Source organism: Vulpes lagopus, chromosome 3 (genome assembly GCF_018345385.1).
Source record: "Vulpes lagopus strain Blue_001 chromosome 3, ASM1834538v1, whole genome shotgun sequence".
NCBI classification, from domain to species: domain Eukaryota; kingdom Metazoa; phylum Chordata; class Mammalia; order Carnivora; family Canidae; genus Vulpes; species Vulpes lagopus.
The window spans coordinates 28068519-28090027 of NC_054826.1; the positions used below are offsets into that span (position 1 = coordinate 28068519).

At 40.6% G+C, this 21509-nt stretch overlaps 1 protein-coding gene across 5 annotated transcripts in view; it reads right to left on the reverse strand.

The window, feature by feature from the left end:
• The window catches only part of HTR4 (5-hydroxytryptamine receptor 4), a 174560-nt gene that overhangs the window by 66021 nt on the left and 87030 nt on the right, over nt 1–21509 (reverse strand). For all 5 annotated transcript variants that reach the window (XM_041746849.1, XM_041746847.1, XM_041746848.1 and 2 more), the window contains exons 3-4: nt 17664–17789; nt 16214–16414 (exon numbers count right to left, since the gene is read on the reverse strand). In XM_041746849.1, the coding sequence (XP_041602783.1) occupies nt 16214–16414; nt 17664–17789 (327 nt within the window). The remainder of the gene's footprint in view (nt 1–16213; nt 16415–17663; nt 17790–21509) is intronic.

The following is a 21509-nucleotide window of genomic DNA, read 5'->3' on the forward strand; positions in this document are numbered from 1 at the left end:
TCAGATCAAAGACTGCCATCAAATCACTTGGAGCTAAGAAAAGCCAAGGAAAAATCCTTCCCCTACAGGTTTCAGAGGGAGTGTGGCTCTGTTGACACCTTGACTTCAGACTTTTAGCCTTCAGAACTGTGAGACAATACGTTTCCTGTTCTAAGTACCCTGTTTGTGGTACTCATTATGACAGCTCCAGCAAACTAACAAAGTTAGCTAAAGTCAATATCTTGCCAGCAAAGTTTCCTGCCTCAGTGAAATGGTTTTGAATGTCAGACATGTCCTTCATAGGTACTTTGTTCTAATATCTTTATTTGATTCAATATACTTTCAGATCATAGCTCAAAGTCATAACATCCCTTCATCTACCATCCCAAAGAAGGCAATTGAGGGCTAAGGGAAGAACAGATGTTACCCTATCTTTGCTGTATAATTTATGATTTTTGAGGCTTGGAACAACAGATGTTAAGTACACAATTTCAGGAATTTTGGTTGGATCTCCAATGTCACAGAAATTTAAAAGTTCAAGGCAAAATTAAATATCTTGTGGGACAAAAGGTAAGTTTAAGGAAGCAGGACATTTTAGCTACAAAGAGTCTTTAACTTCCATATATGGATACAGATATTGAGAAGGTTATGTTGAGAAGACAACAGAATTTACAGAAGAAGACTTTAGAATATGTGGTTATACCGATGCTCAAAACTTTTTTGTGAAAGTCTTTCTTTCTAAGTCTTGCTAGGCCAGGGTGATTGCCTGATTTCCATGGCATGATGAATATCCGGTGCACAATAAGATCTCTTCATGTTCAAAGTGAGGGGGAGGATGGGCAAAACAGGTGAAAAAGACTAAGGAATACAAACTCCCAATTATAAAAGAATTGAGTCATAGGAAGGAAAGTACAGCATAGGGAATATGGTCAATAATATTGCAATAACCATGTATGCTGACCAATGGCAACTAGACTTACTGTGGTGATCGTTGCATCATGTATGTAAGTGCCAAATCACTATGTTGTACATCTGAGAGTAATATAATACTGTATATCAACTATACTACAATAAAAAAGTTAATTTGGGATCCCTGGGTGGCGCAGCGGTTTGACGCTTGTCTTTGGCCCAGGGCGCGATCCTGGAGACCCAGGATCGAATCCCACATCGGGCTCCCGGTGCATGGAGCCTGCTTCTCCCTCTGCCTGTGTCTCTGCCTCTCTCTCTCTCTCTGTGTGACTATCATAAATAAATAAAAAAATTAAAAAAAAAAAAAAGAAAATAAAAAAGTTAATTTAATTGTTTTTAAATGATCTTTTCATGGTCTGCTATCCAATGTTCTCACTTCCTATAATTCCTAGGTTACTAGGAGCTCCTGCCACAGAGAAGTAAATAATGGTGGCATATTTCCTTTTAAAGTTCAACTTCAAGGGGGATACTGTGGATGTCATACGCATTTTACCAATCTTTTCCCTGTTTGACCTACACAGTCAGTATGCAAGACAGTGGATGCCTGAAAGAAAGTTGCTTGGACAGCTCATTCCACAGGGGCTCAGGTGGGATGCATCCATGGTTTCTTACATACACAGTTGTAGAAAATGACTCTTACATGATGTGGGGTGGTTGGGTAAGCCTGAGAAAAGTACTTTATCTCCTACTTTAAAAATCACCAATCAGTAAAAGGAAAAAAAAAAGAATTTTATTTTATTTAATGATACGTATGGATGAATGAGAAAAATACCAAATTGTGTCTAGCTATCCATTTGACTTGAATCTTCTATACATCATTTTCAGCCTGATACTGTCTTATGGTAGACATAATTTGATTTTTAAGTGCCATGGAGTAGAAATATAAGGTTTTCATATGGAGATCAGATTATAGCAACCATTTTACCGATGGGTTCAAGATTCTTACCAAGGCTTTGGCACTCTTGAGGCAGCTGACCTGAATAAGCCACCTCATATGCTTCTATCTTTCCTGATAAGCTTTTAATCTTTGCTTTCTAGCAATGAATCGAGCAAAATAAATATCCTTTTGAAGTCTGCTTTCAAGAATCGAAATTAAGTAGGTGAGAATAAATATCACTGAATAAAATGCTTAATGAAAATTGAGTCCATGTATTAATTGACCAAAGGAGTTTCCTTTAAAATTCTAACCTCTGTCTATGGATCAGGGACCAGACAGAAATCTGATAACTTGATTGCTACCTGTCATGGTTGCTTTTTAATTCCTATATTTGGATTGTAATACCCTTGCAAATAACAAAAACATTTACCCTATAATGAACTGCCCCCAAACACATATAATACCATGAAGCAGAAGAAGCTAAATTTGCAAGCTCTTTGGAGATCAGGCAAAGTGCACTGGCTGAGTTAATAGTTACTTCACATATACTGACCAAGGGCTCTCCCTGTATTATCTACTTAGTCTTCACAACTGTAAGACTAGGAAGACAGGAACTATAAGGGCACCCGTTTCATAGATGAGGAAACAAACACACAGATGTGTCAGGATGTGCCCAAGGTAAGAGCTGAGCTGGGATCTAGTCCAGGCAGTTTGACTCAAGGGCCAGAACATCAACTTCACACTATCACTTCACTCTGCTACCTTCCCTAAGTCTGCAAGGGATTAGGGTTAGTCTAATTCTTTAAAAGCCACATTAGAAGTAATCAAAAACACTGAATCTCAGAATTTGTAGAACCCTCAGAATCCCGAAATCCCCAAATCCTTTCTAAAAGAAAATGTATCCAAGCCTGTCTGAATGTACGAGGGACTAGAAATTCACCAAACCCCACTGCACTACTTTCTAAATTTGAGAATATCTTGAAGTTAAGAAAGTTTCTTCCACAATTGATTCTCTGTAACCTCCAATTTTACCCTCTGGCTCAATTAGAAATTTCTATCTCTAATTCTTTTTATGCACAATGGTCCTACAGACATCTGAAGAAAGCTTTCACATTTTTCTGAAGTCTTACTTTCTATAGGAAAAATATACCCAGTTGTATTCAACCCCGATTGATTTTGCTCAACAAGAGGTACTAGGCAATATCTGGAGACATTTGTTGTTGTGACAACTGGGAAGGGTGATGCTATTGGCAACCAGTGAGTTGAGGTCAGAGATGCTAAATATTTTACAACAGACAAGACAGACCCCACTCCCTAACAAAGAATCCTCTAATTTACAACATCCCCAGTGGTAAGGTTGAGAAACCCTGGTTTAGGAGAGGTGATGTGCACTTACAATAGGGGCTCCCTGTCCTCTGCATATGTTGTAGTGTGCAACTACCTCTTAAGTGTGGATGTCACAATGATAGCACAGTACTCCAGGGCATTCTATACAGACCAGAGAAGACTAGTACATTGTCATCCACCCTGCTCACCATAACTAATACAGCCTGGGGGACACCCAGAATTACAAGACAACTACACTTCCCCCAAAGAACTGTTATTTACAATAGGATGTGAGAAAAGTTCGTCTCATCTGATTTATAAGTTCCAGAAATGTTTGCCTTATTTACCACTATATCCCCAATGCCTCGTACAATGCTAAGCAGAGTAGATGCTCACAGAATGGGTTGAATAAATAATAAACCCTTAGTCACTACCATTTAAAGTAAATTCCATTACAACATGAGACCGTTTTGGAGATCTAATGGTCATATTTAGTAGAGAGATGAGAGAGTTTTCTCCAACAAGTGTCTTTTAAGGTGGACACCAGAGACTGGGTAAGGATGGTGGAGGACATAGTGTAATCCATGTACTATAAACAGTATGGACAAAGGCCAGGAGACAGAAACTATATAAATATAATAAATCCATAAATCTATATCCATGTATCCACATAGCTATATAAACATAAAAAGAGTACAAATTAGCTGGACCACAGAGTGTTTGTAAGGAAGTAGAAAAATACATCCAAAAACGCTGGCTGAAGGGCAGTGGTTCTCAAACTATAGCATGCAACAGAATCACCTGGAGGGTTTGCTGAAACACAGGTTGTGGAAGATCTGGAATGGGGCCCAAGAATTTAGATTTCTGATATGTTCTTGGGTGACACTGCTGCTGGTGATTTGGGGACTCTGAGAACCAATGTCTCAGAAGTTTTCGAATGCTCTGCCAGGATGAGTCACCAAAGCTTTTTTGAACTGGAAAATGTCCATTGCAATCAACACCACTGCATGCCTTACTTAAAGGAGCTGAATTACAACAAATTCAAGAAGAAGGATTGTTTGTTCACAAGCTAGGTGGACAGTGTTCATCAGGGAAAGCAGTTTGGTCTCATCTCCAGAATACATTTATCTGCAAGGTCTGTCCTCTAGACTTCCACTGGACAAGTCCCTTTCCTCTTTAATCAGAAAACTTTTACAAAGTGGTTAAAAGAATGTTCAAGTGACTAGTTCAAGTTCAAACTTTTACAAAGTGGTTAAAAGAATGTTCCAGATGGCCAGTATTAACTAAGATGTGGCATGGCTTTTTTCAAAGAAATGTTTTATGCAAAAACATTTCAAACTATTGCTTATAAAACTCCATTAAAATCCCCTTTGATAGACCAGCCACCAGTTTCCCCAACTGCAGCCGTGTGTAAATGTGGGATCAAATTGCTTTTAAATGCCTCTGGGGACACAATTTACTTTGACAACTCTTAGAAGACAGTCATGTATTTTAAGCTCCATGCTAATCTCCTCCCCACTCGTCCTGCAATTAAGGAAAATTCTTTCCTCCTCACTTCCTGCCATCCAACCACAAGGAAAACAGGAGCAAGGAGAATAACTTGGAACCTTGGATTCTCAGAATTAGAGGAGATTTTAGCAGTCAGCTTTATGTCTTTATCTGAGTATCATGACTCCTGGCCTTAACTATTTTTTAGCTCTGTGGTCTCAGGATCAGTTATGTTACATCTCAACTTTTCAGTTTCTTCCTGTGTAATGTGGGAATCATTATGTCCACCTCACTGATTGACGATGAGAACTGATGAAATAATGTTTAAAACAGAAAGTCCCTGGTACATAAGGCTTAATAATAGTTATTATTTTTACCTCTCTTTCTGATCTTTTACTTATATATAGAAGTATATAGAAGTATATATAAATAAGTATATATATGTATATATAAGTAAAAGATCAGAGAGGGTATATATATATATATATATATATATATATATATATATATATGAATTCCAATAGATTCAAATACATTTTGGAATCAGGGGCTTTAAATTATTTAACAAATAAAATGAAAGTCACCTGGTTGAACATGGCTCCTAGTAGTCAATTATAAGAAACAAAATGGTGAATGAGTTTGACCCTAAAGGTGTATGGAAGTGTTGAAACCATGCTGCTTGCCAACAATGAAGCTGATTATGTCTAGTATCCCCTTATGGACTTAATCCAGGCCCAGCTCTCCTACCTGAGATGATTGAAGACAATATCCTATATGGTCACTGAGACCAAATGTCTACTCAAGATCAACTAAAGAAAGAAATGTCAACTGCAGGAGAAAAAAAAATGAAGTAGCAGCTGGCTGCTAAGACCAAGTATTGAAACGGGATCAGGAAAACAAACCTTTTACAACAGATTTTTTTTTCTCCCTACAGTTCCTAATTCATAAAGCACAAGCTAATGGTCTTCAGGACTTTGTACTAAAAGAATAAAGAGCTCCACTGAATCAGTAAGTTTATTAATTACAAGGGGCATTTTGCCTTTAGCAAGAAAATCGGTTCTAGTCCCAACTCTCTTATGGTATTCCTTCCAACATTTGACAGATCACTTGGTGTCTTTGCATCTGTTTTCTTATGTGTAAAAGGGGATTAATTACATCTCAGTTTTTTTTTTTTTTTAGAGGTTGTAATTGTGTTGGAATAAAGACGGCCACAAATTCTTTGACACTTCCCATACACAGATGGAGAGTCTGTCCCTTCCCTTGGATGTAGGCTGCCTTGTGACTGCTGTGACCGAGATACATTAGAAGTATTGTACGCCAGTCCCAAGACTAATTTTTAAGAGGGCTCTTGGTTTCTCAGAGGGAAGAAGGAGAGGTGCCCAGCTTAGCCCAGCTTTACAAGTGACCCCATCAAGGTGCCATGCATGTGATAAATTGCCTTGAACCCTCCAGGCTAGTCTAGTCTCCAGCTAAACACCATCAAGAGACTTTGGCCACGCCCAAATTCCAGATGCACAGAATTGTGAGATCTATATAATAACACATTGTTGTTTAAGCCATTAAGTTTTGGGGTAGATGTTCTATTTTACTTTTTTTTTTTTTTTATGATAGTCACACAGAGAGAGAGAGAGAGAGGCAGAGACACAGGCAGAGGGAGAAGCAGGTTCCATGCACTGGGAGCCCGATGTGGGATTCGATCCCGGGTCTCCAGGATCGCGCCCTGGGCCAAAGATAGGCGCTAAACCGCTGCACCACCCAGGGATCCCTGAGGTAGATGTTCTAGATGAGCGCAATAAGTAAACAAGTAATATACAGTCTGGTGTGATTGTGAGGTTCATTGGCTGGATAGCAGTACTCCCTCCAGTAGGGGGATCTAGCCACATTTTGTGGCAGAGCTCTGGATAAAGAGATATATGTTTCTGCTTGTAGTAATTGGTTTTACAGTATTTCGATTGCTCTGGTTCCCCTTTGAAGAGGTGAAGAAGCAGCAGCAGCTTCAAGAAAAAGCTAAAGGGCTTTCCTTTGCTCCCCTAGGGGCTTGGCAAGTGGCCAGTCACCTAGAGGATTAGTGAAGAAGGCCACAGCAGGGATATTCATCAGGAGCCAAGGACATGAAGGGGGGCTGAGAATGTAGCCAAGAGCAGAGGGAGAACTTCAGGTTCCAGGAAGAAAAAATATGGGGGTGGGAGGATATGGAGAGACTCTTTTCCATCAAAGATCTGAAAGACATTACACTAGGTCTTTGCAGGAGTCATAATCCCATGTGCAATCTGCAGATTTAATGCTTACTGTGTTCCTCTTTGTTAAATATTCTTCTGTACCTTCAGGATCAAAAAACTTGAAAGAAAGGGCATATCAGCTATCTAGGAAAGGGTCTTCTTGAGTTATTATAGACTAAAGAAAAACAGGTAATCTGCCAAAAATGTCAACTGAAAACATCCTGCCAGGATTTACTCGACACACACACGGGTTTCCAAGGTATGTATACTTTACAACATGTATGAGTTGGCCAATCTGCCAGTGGACTGAATGACTGTCCCACCTACCTTTCCAGACTCAGCTGAAGGGTTATATCACCTTGAAAGTTCCTTGTGCCCCCCAAAAAAATACTAGGAGAGAATTTTTTCTGTCAGAGATCTGGATTGGTTCCCCATCCCTGGCCTGGTTTTTCACAGTACTTTGTATATGTCTGTGACATGGCATCTCTCCAATTGTATCATAATTGTATGTTTCTTCTCTCTGCTCCAACTCCTCCTCCTCCTCCTATACTTGCCATCCATTTACAGAGGGCACACTATGTGGCAGGAGGTATATTCTATTGTATCTAATTCTAACGGTGACTCTACAAGGGAGCTCTCATTACCCATTTTTTTTTCCTTTCCTTTTCTTTTTTTAGTGGGGGAGGGGCCGAGGGAGAGGGAGAGAGAGAATCGTAAGCAGGCTTCATACTCAGCACTGAGCCTGTTGCAAGGCTCAATATCATGGCCCTGAGATCATGACCTGAGCCAAAATCAAGAGCCACCCAAGCACCTCTCATTATCCACATTTTAAATATGAGGAAATTGAACCCCAGAGAGTTTAATCCACTTACCTAATATCATAGGGCCTGGATACAGTAAAACTGGGACTTAAACCCGTATCTGCCAAAGTTCGTGCTCTAGTAATGCTGGTAAATAAATGGGTAAGTTTAGACCAAAGCAACCCTATTTAGGAAGAGGAAGGAGAATATGCAGTGCCCCATAAGCTTTCTGAGCTGTAGACATGTGGGAAAAAAATTGAATATATTTAAATACATTTAAATATACAGCTGATAAACAAGATAATATACAGAAATAATAACTAAACATCTACTGCAGCAATCAAGAAATGGGGTGAGGAAAAGGAGTGAAGAGGAGGAAGACAGATTTGAAAGATATTTATGACAATCGATCTATGATTTCGCATCCAGCTGGTCATGGTAGACAGGTCAAGATGACCCCAAAGAATTGCATTTAAATGACTAAAAGATGACTAATAGATGCACCTTTGATGTACAAAGTAGAAGAGGATATTAGTTTATAATGGAAATTTCCACTTTGGAAATTCCACACTGGATTTAAGAAAACAGACAGAAGCTTAAGGCAGGATGCTGAACAGGCAGTTGGAGAGGGACGGAGAGTCCAGCATGGGACAAGACTGCAGGAGAGATGAGAGCAGAGGTGCAAGTGAAGCCGCTAAATGGGTGAGCTCTCCAAAGGAAAGAGGGGAGAGACACCTAGTGCTGGCAGGCTGTGGATCTAATCTTGAAGACATTCATTCATTCAACAGAAAGAAAAAGGCAGCTACCAGTATCTGTGAAGGCACCCATGTCAACCAGTAGAAATGGAAAGGAAAACAATGGAACAATAATGTGACTAACATTCATTGAATGCTTACTATGTACATGCACTGATTGGAGTTATTTGCATGCACTCAGTTACTTATTCTTCATAGACTCCAAAGAGAAGGTTATGTTACACAATGTTATTAACACAACGTTACAGCTGAGTTGATAAGACTCAAAATTTAAGTAACTTCTCAAGATTACATAATTGATAACTGGTCAAATCAGGATTGAGTCCAGGCAGTCTAGCACCCCAGACCTCATTCTTAACTACTTGCTACATGGCACATTCTAGAAGAGTAGAAAAATGAACACCAAAGTCTTCCCAGGCAACCACAAGTCACATCTCAGAACATCTGCTAACTATGCCTGGAGCAGCTACTGTGGACTGATCAGAAGAGCACAAGGACAGGTGGGTTGAAGGCTGACTCTCCAGGAGCTTCTAGTCTAGGGTGAGAGGGACAGAAACCAATGAATAAGATGAGTGATAACTAATATTTAACATTCTATGAGTGCTCAGCTTTAGGAATGAAGCCTGGCTAGCTGGTGGAGAAGGTGACACATATCGTATGAATATTGAAAGGTGAGTGTACATCAGGAAAAGAAAAGAAATGCAAAACACAGGTAGCAACACAGGGCTATGAAGACACATGTCGTACTCAGGATACGATAACGGATCATTCATGGGTGAGAGCTGATGTAGGAAAAACAGACTGAGGACGCATTGGGAAAAGCACTGAAAGACAAGGTAAGAATTTAGCCTATAGTCGATAAGGTGTCACTGAAAAACCTCTGGGACTTTGCACTTGCTGTTTTCTGGAACCCGCCTTCCCCATGCCTCCTTTTCTTCCCCTTTTACCTACCGACATCTGCATGTTCCACAGATTTCAGCCTCACCATTACTTCCTCCCAAAGCTTCCTTTGCTTTGGAGGCCACATGCTCCCTGATTTCAATGGACACCAGTTTCACCATAATTACCTACTTTCACCAAATACCTACTGTATTCCCCACTAGACTAAAAGCTCTTTGATTCATAGATTTTTCTAGTTGTTCGGCACTGCACTTCTACCACTCTGCTCAGCTCCTAGCAATCAGTAAATGCTCAATACATACTTGATGCAATGAATATAAAAATAAGAGTTCATATCCTCTGGCATGAGATTCACTCAACAAATATTATTATTACATACAAAGCATGAACCAAACCTCGAAGAGTATGTGAGAAGAGGAAACATAATACTCTTTCCTTGAAGAAACACAATTAAATCCCATTGGGGAAACAAATGTAACTGTGTGCCACAAGTTCACAATGACAGATACTTTTCATGTATACATTACAAAATTGAGTGGTGCTGCAGGGAGATCATTAAGAAGTGCAGACACGTGTATCTCTAGCACAGGATGGAATATGCAACCTTTGAGTCAGAATCATATATTTAACAAGTAATTCTGTTTTAAAAGAAAATCTGTGACTGAGAAATTGTTGGAAGAGTTTTGCTGATAAAACACATCAAGTTCTTGGGCTATCAAGAGAAAGGGTGGCAATTTGCTATCAACGAGGAAATCTTTCAATGCCACAGAGAATGGTATACTAAAAAAGACAGAGAGAGAGAGAGAATGGTATACTAAGTGAAGTGAAACATTTTAAAGGGATTGCTTTTGATGCCGAATATAGGACAAAGTACAGCGTAGGGAAAGAGGGTCAAGATGGTTAAAGGTCTAAAAAGGTCTAAAAAGTTTGGCATATGAAGCCAGTGGAAGGATTTAGGGATGTTTGGCCTAATGTATGAAGAGATGGGAATGAAAAACTTTTATCTTGTGGAGGCTCCATAAAGATATCTGCACGTCCTTCAGCCAGCCTAAAAGAAGCGGATGTTTGCTGTTCTTGTCTACCCCACATCCTTCTTCCAGAGGGAACTGCCTTTCTCCCACAGCATATGGCAGTCATGGTGCCTCACCTCTGCGCAGCAACCACAATGTGTCATTCCAACACGGTGATTGGCCAAGACGAGAGTGACACAAAGTTCTCCTGTGAGAAAGGGCATTTAGGTTTCTTCTCCTGCTCACAAGTTAACAAAGGTCTAAGAGTCATTTTTCTAATCCTAACCTGAGAATAAATACAGTAAGAACACAGCATAGGGACAAAGAACACAGCTATCAAGAGAAGAACACAGAGAAATTTACAGAGACAGAGAGGAGACAGACAGAAAGAGGAGGAAGAGACAGAGAAGGACAGGCAGAGATAAGGAGGAGACAGAGATGAAGGGAGAGAATGAGCCTCGATGGCATTGTTGAAGCCCTGAAGGTGGCCTTGTCTGAAGCCAGACTTGTTAGCTAATGGAACCAATCAATTTCTTTTTTGTCACATGCTGCTGAAAAAGATCTTAATAGTATATCATCTGAGAAGCAAGTTGGTCAAAATACTACATTCAGGAAATTCTTTGGGATATTTACAAGGAAAGCCCTTTTCTTTTTCTTTTCTTTTCTTTATTTATAAGAGACACACACAGAGAGAGGCAGAGACACAAGCAGAGGGAAAAGCAGGCTTCACGCAGGGAGCAGAACGTGGGACTCATCCTGGATGCCCCAGGCTAAAGGCAGCGCTAAACCGCTGGGCCACCAGGGCTGCCCGGGAAAGCCCTTTTCAGTGGCTTATTTAAAACATAAATCTATTTGACTAAACTAAAAATATATTCCCTAAAGTCTGTTTCTTGCATATAAAATGAGTGGAATTTGCAGGGAGCTACTATTTATGGTGGTCACCTCAAGGGTTTACTGCTGTGGAGGTGCAAAAGGAGAATGGAAACCTTTTTATGTTCTCCTTGTAAACTGATGGCATTTTTTATAATAATGCTCAGGCATTATGGTCATGCCTGTTAAAAACTATGATGATTAGAAAAGAAGCTACTTCAGTGGATCAGGTAGGAGGTCATGAACTAGGGTGGGACCAAGGAAGATGGATGTGAGGCTGAGCAGGAGGAAGAGTGTGCTGACCCTAGGAGATGGTGAGGGCTCCCACAGGGGGTGAATCCAGGGATCCTGTGAGAAAGCAGAGGGGACATATTGACCAGAAAGAGATCTGTGCTCTCTGCCTTGCCCAGGCCTCAGAGGGAATTCCTAACACTAAAGTCAAGAATGTTTTCAGTGACTTGAGAATGTGCTGGTCTAGGAACACTTTCAGCCAAAGGCTATCATGGATAATGCTACATTCAAGAAGTGTCAACTTCCAGCAAAGAGAAAACTGAAGTTTGAGACATATATTTAAGAAGTTAGCAACAGAGATGTCTCCTGACTCCACTCCAACTGATCACCCAGTCTCACCAGCACCACTCCCAGCTGTGCCCCCATATAATTGTTGTTAATGGTTTGGTGCAATTCATTCATAATCTCTCTCTCTCTCTCTCTCTCTCTCTCTCTCTCTCTGTGTGTGTGTGTGTGTGTGTGTGTGTGTGTGTCACACTCACTCATGTAAACCCACATACAAACATCTCTTTATTTATTTTATAAAAGCGGAATTATTCTAAACATTAAAATTTGACACTCGCTTTTTTTCCCCAAAAATAATACACCAGCGATATCTTTCTAGGACAAACACATAACTATTTCTCATGATTTTTAGTGGCTGGATTAAAAACAGTCCTCTATTACAGATATTTTGTTGGTTTTCATTCACTACAGAACCTTAGATTCAAAATAATCAACCGTACTATAATGCTTTTAATGCAGTTTTCTAGTCTCCCATGACTCATACTATGTGATGCATGTAGTTTAATTATGCTTTGGAAATTATTTTTAACAAGGCAATAAAATTTTCATTAATAGGGTTCAATTCTCAAAGCACCAAGGAAGCACAGTGTAGTTGGGAAAAAGCATTTTATAGTATTAATGGAGTCCTAGATCTTGCTTTGATCCATGGGTCTGCCATCCTGGTGGAATTAAGAATCACAGTGAGCATTCTTGCTTGGGAAGCACTACCCTAGATCAGTTATCCCCACAGACTCATTGTAGTTTCACAGAAGAAGACAAAACATCTTGCCAGGAATTATATGATGAACAATGGCAGCATAGCTCCCTGACACGCTCACTCTGTGCTCTGGCCCAGCCCACTCCAGCCCAGCCTAACTGTCAGGCTGGGAGGTTCACAGCAACAACAGAAGCTAGATGATAAATAAAAGCATACTCTTCCAGGCTAAGATGTTATGTTGTCATGTTCAGAGAGGGCCTTCCATCCCAATGAGAATATCACTGCAGGGACAGGGGATGCTAGAAACAATTGGCAAATTTCCCAGGCCCCCTGAGGAAAACAAGCCAAATGGAATCATTTGACTCCATCTTATTTATGATATCGGAGTTTTTGATGTCCACTATTAGAGAAGGAAATAGAACTAATGGTGGCACAGAAAGAGACTTTTTGAGAGAATTCCCTCAAAAAGAGAGTGTACCAAACACTCCATTTGTTGAACAGTGTTTACCAAATACCTAAATCAGTATTTGTGTAATTACTGGTTAATTGTTAATTTCCCCATTAAAAAGGCAAGTTCCATGAGGGTGGGACCTTGCCTTATTCATATAGTCACACTTTCTCCCATTGGGGGAGATATTCCACATATGAGTGGAATATAAGAAACAAAACAAATGAACAAACAAACAAACAAAAGAGGCAAAAAACTCCCCAGACTCTTAAATACAGAGAACAAATGGGGGTTGACAGAAGGGCAACAGGAGAGGATGGGTGAAATAGGTAAAAAAGAATAAGAGCTACAAACTTCCAGTTACAAAATGAATAAATCATAGAGATGAAAAGTATGGCATAGGGAATATAGTCAATAAAATTGTAATAACATTGTACAGTGACAGATGGTGGCTACACTTACCGTGGTGAGCATTAAGTAATATATAGAATTATTGAAGTATTGTGTGTACACTTAAAAGTAATATAACACGGCAAGTTAATAATACTCCAATAAAAAGTATAAATGCAAAAAATGTTAGAGAACTGATTTTAATCACAATTGCACTAAATTTTACAAAGAAGAATTGGTTTGATGGGATCAGAGACAGCTTCTGGAAAAAGGAAAGAACTGAGCTAAAATCTGAAAGATAGGCAGGGGAGGAGGGGGTAAAGGAGTTTTCCAGGCAGAGGGAGGAGCTAAGGTCCTGGGATGGCTGAGCACAGAGCGCTGGAGAGAAAGAAGGCCAGGACAGCTTGCAGCCCAGGAGTGAAGCTGGCAAAGGGCATCAAGTAAGGCTGGGGACACGGACAGAGACAGATGGCACAAAACCCTACAGGCCAAGGTGTCCAGTCTTGAGCCCCAGTGCGATGACAGCCATGAAAGGGTCTCAGGGAAAGGAGCACTAGATCAGAGTTGCGCAGTGTGAGAGCTTGTAAGAGGGGAGCAGATTGGAGGAGGATAAAAGAGATGTGGAGAGAACTAGAAGGTTGCTGAAGTGCCTATGCAAGAAATGACATTAGTTTGGGCTAGGATGAAAATGATGAAAAGAAACAGAAATAGAGTTGGATCTGTTTAGGAAGGACAATCAGTAGGACTTATTGTTTAAATGCAGTAGGACTTATTGTTTAAATGTTTAATCAGTAGGACTTAAAAGGAAAGACCACATTGAGAATACCCAATTTCTGGATAATGCATCTGCTGGAGCAGCTATTCACTGAGGAGGTCCACGTTCCGTAAGAAAGATCAGAAGGGGTGTGGATAGTTGTGGGAAACTGAATTAACATCCACTGGCATTGTATCCGTGCCTAGCCAGGCCGAGGCTATGCCTCTGGTGGACTCTCTAACTTAATCCTAACTGCAATCCTATAAAATAGATGCTATTGCCCCCAGTATAGAGATGAGAAAACTGAGACTCAGAAGAGCTTAATAACTTGCCACCGTTCTCAGAGCTAAACATTGGCAGAGCTGGGATTCGAACCCAAATCTCTTCAGTTCTAAAGCAGATGGTTGTTAATGATCAACTCATACTGCTTCATGACAATTCCTACTACTAGGGGAGAATTTCATGAATTTAAAAGAACCCAATAGTTCATCTGGAACTCTGAAGCCAAATCTCCCTGTAGGGAAACTTCAGTCCCCTTAGGGCTGCTCAGAGTAAAATTTCCATATCAGGAAGATGATTCTACATGTCCCCCTATTCTTTACTCCCTACTCAGCTCATTTTCTTCCCCTTGCTTTTGCCCAAAACTGAAGGTTACCTCTACTTGCCATGATCACCTCTGTTTTGCCTTCTCCACGTTTCTGGAACACTTTCAGTCTCAGCGCTCATTTTGGCAATGATCACATACAGGCAACCCTGTAAGATTTCCTTGTGCCTTACATTTTATTTCTTCTCATGTGAACTTTCATATGCTGTGTAGTGACTGTCTTAGAGACTTTCATGTACTGAAATCAGATTGTTGTAAACAAGTTAATAAACACAGACTTCAAACTATGACATGCTATGGGTCTGGCTGCCAACCAACAGTTCAGTTTTACCAATGTCACTATCTGTAGCTATAGAGTCTCATTACATGTGCATTTAACTTCAGCACATTCAACTACATGTTCTTTGTAGAGCAAGAGAGAGAAAGAAGTCGCACACTTTAAGTAGAGCTCGCCATTATACTTGCCATTCCAATCAATAAGCACCTGTCCCATGGGATAGGAGATGAATCTGCTGTTCCTGCAGCTGGGTTCAGGCCCTTAGGACCTTCCCCAGTGTGAGTAATTCTCTGGACAGACTCTGATTTTCATGTTTAAAGACACATACTTTGGATGCATCACAATCTCTAATTTTAGTCAACTGCTTTTCCCATCCCACAATTAAAGAAACAGTGACCTAACCTTAGACCAGAGGAAAAATTGGGCCTGTTGGACTCTTTTAGAGACAGGAAAAGTTTGTCACTGGTAATTCTGATAACATATGACTTGCATACCACACTGGCTTTTAGGACTATACCCTTAAGATACGAACACCGAGATGGTGGCCTATGATCCTGTAATCTTTAAATTATATTCTGCTCTTATTGCGGAATACAAATGTGTAGGAATTGGAAAACAAGTCCTAAGACAGCTGATAAGTGTACATCTCAAACAAATAAGACAAAGATGGAAATCATTAGGCCTCCTGAAGTCAAATGTGAAGAAAAAGAACAAAACTATACAAAAGAATTAAATGCTAGCTTTGCATCCCCCACCCCAAGCAATTAATAGGGATTCTATAATTAACTTTCGGGAAAAGATCCTCCAAGTTGCATGTGCATACCTAGATAAACACATAAAATTATGATACAGACACTTTTTTCCAGAGGAGGTCATGTTTAAATATCAGACTTTCATTCTGAACCAGCCCTACTGACTAAGGGCAGGTGCATTAATTCTTGCTCCCTCCGAGTTTTGTTCACACCATGAGTATAAAATGTAGAGCTCTCCAGTAGACCTGATTACCAGTACCTGTCACTATCTAGATTGTGAACTCCCCGCAGGCAGGTTCTAAGCCTTACAAACCTCTGTGTCTGCAAGACCTCGGAGAGGGCTCAACTAAAAAGGAGCCCTTTGCACAGACTGGAGAGCAGGGGAATCAGGGCATAACCAGATCTATCTCTCTGAGATTCATCACTTCTAAGGAATTAGGGAAGAAAGAAAGGCATGGTCCAGTAGCCATCAGGTCCTTGCCCCAACATAGAGCTCTGCCGGGCACACTGCTCTGCTCTTACCTGTCCAGGGAAATGCAGCACAGGTGAAAAATCGATGCTGTCGTGAGCAGGACATCTAGAGATGTCCGGACGAGGCAAAACATCTCCCCATAAATCCAGATGTCTTGAACCAGCTCAATGGCACCAAAGGGCATCACCAGCACAGAAACCAGCAGATCCACAAAGGCGAGAGATACAATGAAATAATTGGTTTTTATCTTCCTGTGAGTGAAAAAGTAGAAGGGAGAAGGCAGGGGGAGGGGAGGAAAGGAAAGGGAGAGAGAAAGGAGCAAGAGAGGAAAAAGGAGGAGAGGGAAACAAAGAAGGGAGAGAGACAAAGGAAAGAGAAGTCAAGCACAATGTGTTCTGTGAGATTCTCTTTTCCATTCTGTCTCACGGTGTGCAAGGTCCAGCCACCCCTGCCTTCTCCAGACCCCTTGCCACCCAAATCCCTCCCATCCTCTTCCCTGAGGCCCCATGAGTGGACTCCCTCCAAGGGCCTCTACACAGTCTGCTTTCTCTCCCTACCTGCCCTTCCCTTCAGGCTGTGGTTTGGTTATTCTCAGGGAACCCCCCCCCCACTAGGCTCCCTCCTCACAAATGGTGTTAAATTCCACTGTTTCCCACTCTTTGGTTGACTACTGTGTGCCTCAAATTTGTGACACTGGTCAGAATTGTGCTTTTACACTTTTTTTGCATCATCCCTGGATTAGGGCCTGCCTTGCTTGGGGAAGAAGGCTACAGATAAGGCAGGACTGCATTTTTTATGCCCCTTTATGGCCTGGTGGCTCTCGATCCAGGCTGAACACTAGAATCACTTGGTGAATTTTTAGAAATATTGATGCCCATGTCTCTCCCCAGATCAATTAGTTCAGAGACTTTGGGTGATTGACCCCCCTAGCCTCTCCTAGGCTCCCAGGGTTTCAGATAAAATATAGGACACCTAGTTAAGTTGCAGTTTCAAACAATGAATAACCATTTAGTATAAGTATGTTTCAAACACTACATAAGACATACTTATACTACACATTAGCAATTTTCAAAAGGTCTTCAGGTGATTTTAATTGCAGCTAAGTTGAGACTCGAAGTAGAAAGAGCGGAAGACACAAGTTTAAATCCTAGATCAGTCACTGGGCAGTCACCCCTTTTCAGAACCATTGATAAAGTGGGGAGGTTAGATTAAATATGCCCTTAACAGTTATATGTATATATACAGTGATCATACCTATTACCAAAACCCCCAAAGTTGAACACAGGAAAAAAGACGGGACAGAGATGCATGTTAAGTGCTTACATTGGCTACGTCAGTAAAGGGGAATTATGTGTCATCTTTCCCCTGCTCTATTTTACAACATCGTTTCCCTTTTATAATTATAAATTGTAATGGAACTCATAGTTTGGACCCCGGCTCTTCAAGGAGAGCCTAGAACTCCACCCTGGTTTCCTCCTGAGGTCTCCTCCTGCTACTCACCTGAGCTGCCTGTCCCTGCACACAGCCACCATCACCAGCAGGTTCCCCAAGATGGCCATCAGGATAACCGCCGAGAGAAACGTGAGCAGCACGACTTTCTCCACTGAACCAAAACCCTCCTTGGAACTGGAAGAAACACATGCACACATGCACACATGCACACACACACACACACACACAGAATTAAAGGAAACTCTGAGATACAGAAAAGAATATTAATTTTTTCCTCTCTTATCTTCAGGAAGGTAACTTTACCATTAGCAGCTGTAATACACATTTATTGTGCACCCAGTGTATGCCGCTGTCTATACCCGTCACTTTACATGCTGTCCTAGTTAACTCCTATATAGCAAGGAGAAGGCTAAGAGAGGTGAATTTTCTATCTTAAGATCACACAGTTATTCTGCAATCTGAGAACTTGTGACTTTCCTTCAGAGCACTGACCTCAGCTCACATTCGGAAATGTGTTTGGTTGTCTCCTGTTTTGTGCCCTCCCCAAATGCAAACTCCACGAAGCAGAGGCCTTGTCTGTTTTATCCGCTGATCAATTCAATTTCAATGCATCACTCATTTGTCAGATGAAGGAAAGATGGCGTTGGATGAATGAATGACAGTAACTTGAACCAGGGTCTGTGTGAATACAAAGGCCACCTTGCCTCCTGAACCCCATCCCTGTCCATGCGGAAGCTGCTATGTACAGGTGGGCTGTCCAAGGGAGAGATCGTGGCTTGAAGGTTCTAACAAAGTTGACCTGAATAAACTGATCAGATTCTGTGAAGTCCATTGCAAAGACAGCAGCCAATCAATACGTTCAGGTGCTCCTTTCACTGCCCTGAATCCTATTTTTTCTGGTGCCCAACATCCCAGCCCAAGACTGTGTTCTTGTCAATTTCAGCATCTAATTTGGTTCTCTAAACCCTGCCCTACTAGTGCAAATTCAGCATTTTGTTTTATTGACTTCGAAGCAAGTGTCCCCATCAATGAAAGCATAAAATCTGCCGGCTGTCAAGAAGCTGTGAGAAAAAGTTTTATTTTTAATAGAGTAGTAATAAAATGTTCTTTTTAAATTAAGTTTCAAAGAACCTCAAAATGCTCAGACACAAACCCTACATTATAATATGGAGAAACAGGTCCAGAGAGGAGAACTGAATTGTCAAAGTATATTAGTGTCTGGTCTGGGAGAAGCTGCTTGTCCTGTGAGCCCACCCCTGGAAACATAAGGTTCCAAGAAGCAAGAAACAGCTATCTTTACTGAGCTACTTCAACTGAAAACCAAGATGGCTGTTGGCCCCAAATGGCAGCAGCCCACCAAGTCCTAGCTCTGGCCTCATCCGAAATTTTTTCCAGTATGCCTGGCATGGAAGACAAGGTTATTACAGTGGTTGGAGAACCAGCAAGTTCCTCCACTCTGCTAATAAGTGTTTTGATTAATTGATTGCAGTTATTATGGTTAAGGTTTCATAAAAAGAAATTCAACATATGTTCATCCAAATCACTCTTTCACACCTAAACTCCAACTACCAACATGTTACAAATATTAGATAAGGAAGATTTAATTCAAGAGGAAAAATGCTTCAGTAGGATGATACGGCTACCTCAAATTAATTTGATCTTAGGTTATGTTAATGCAGGTATAATGTCTAACAAAGCAGGTGACAGTGGTTTTTCTCCTTGTCCTTCTCAGAGGCTCTGACCGAGAGCCCTTCTGAAACATGTCCTCCCAAAGCCTCTGTACTTGCTGTGCCTTTCTCCTGGACTGCTTCTTTAGTGGCTGGCTTCTTCTCATCATTCAGGTCTCAGATTAAAGTTAATCCCCCTTGAATGTGCCACAGTCAACAAACATTTTGCTTTTCTTTATAGCACTTGTTATCTGAAATGACTTCTGTTGTTGATTATTGTCTGTGTCCCACCCCCACAGAATGACTTTGGTTCTCTTTTTCACTGCAATTCCCAGATCCTAGCACAGTGTCTAATCTGCAATGTATGTGTACAGGTATGTGTAGCACATGGGAAGTACTCAATTATTTTCTAATTAAGTGAAAGAAAGACATATTGTATTCATAATGGTGAGGTTTATTCTTCAATGTCTTTGAAGACTGGTCTTTGAAGGTACAAAGGAGATTTTACCTAGAGAAGAGAAGACACACAGATAAGACACAAAAGCTATTTTTAACTATCTGAAGCCCTGTCAGTTGAAATAAGAGTAGATTTATGCATTCGTTCATTCAACAACATTTTCTGAACACCTACTCTGCAGTAGGCACTGTTGCAGGTCTTATGGAAGCAGAAATAAGTGAAACAGAGAATAGACAATGAATAGATAAATGAGAAAATATGTAAAGTATCAGCCAGTCATATACACTATGGTAAAAAAAAATCTAGGAAGGACAGGAGGACAGGCCTGCCAGAGGGGGATGAAGGGTTAGCTATTTAATAGTTGTCAGAGAAGGCACTGTGATAGGATTGTCACAATTGACGCCCTGAAGGCTGCACAACTAAGTGGAACCAGTGATCAGGTTGTAAGCAATGGTTCTCAACTTATTACATATTAAGACAAATACCATATGATTTCACTCATATATGGAATTTAAGAAACAAAACATAGGGGAAGGGAAAGGAAAAGAAAATGAGCTAAGAACAGAGAGGGGGCAATCCATAACAGACTCTTAACTCTAGGAAAGTGAGGGTTGCTGGAGAGGAGATGGGTGGAGGGATGGGGTAACTGGGTGACAGGCACTAAGGACTGTACATGATGTAATGAGCACTGGGTGTTATATGCAAGGATGAATCACTAAATTCTACCCCTGAAACTAATATCACACTATATGTTAGTTAAATTGTATTTAAATTAAAAACACTTAAAAAAAATCACCTAAGAAGCCTTCACAAATGCTGGTATATGAGCTCCAATCTCAAAGACACTGATTTAATTGGTCTGGGTTTTGCAGCCTAAATATTGGAATTTTTAAAAGCTCTCAAGTGATTCTTATGTGCAACCAAGGCTGAGAATCACTGCTAGAGGGAGGCCTGGGTGGCTTAGCAGTTGAGCGTCTGCCTCTGGCTCAAGGTGTGATCCCAGGTCCTGGGACTGAGTCCCATCGGGCTTTCCATGGGGAGTCTGCTTCTCCCTCTGCCTATGTCTCTGCCTCTCTGCGTGTTTCTCATGAATGAATGAATAAATGAAATCTTTAAAAAAAAGAGAGAGAATCACTGCTAGAGAAAGGTAAGATTTAGTAATGGATAATAAGGACTTTCTAACAACTGACGATGGTCTGCAATAGCTTCCTGGAGTTGTTTTGAACTCCCAGGCTTAGGAAATGTTTAAGAATACCTAGATGTCACTAAGCCACCACTTAGCAGCCCTTAAGATGGCTATTATAAAAATAAAATAACACTGAAAAATAACAAGTGTTGATAACCATGTGGGGAAAGTAGAACCCTTTGCACTCTGATAGAAATGTAAAATGGTGCAGTCACTGTGGAAAACCATTTCTCAGAAGATACTTTCTCAAAAGTGTCTTAAAAGACTAATCATGGAATGACAAGATGATCCAGTAATTTCGGTCCTAGGTATATACCCTAAAGAATTGAAAGCAGGGGCATAAATGAATATTTGTATACCTGTGTTTATAGCAACATTATTCACCACAGCCAAAAGGTGGAAACAATCAAAGTGTCCATCAACAGACAAATGGATGAACAAAATGGGATATATACATATTACGGAATATTATTCAGCCATAGAAAGAAATGAAGTTCTGATACAAGCTATAATATGGATAAACCTTAAAAATATTATGCTTAGTGAAATGAAATAATGCAGACAAAAAGACAGATATGCATGAT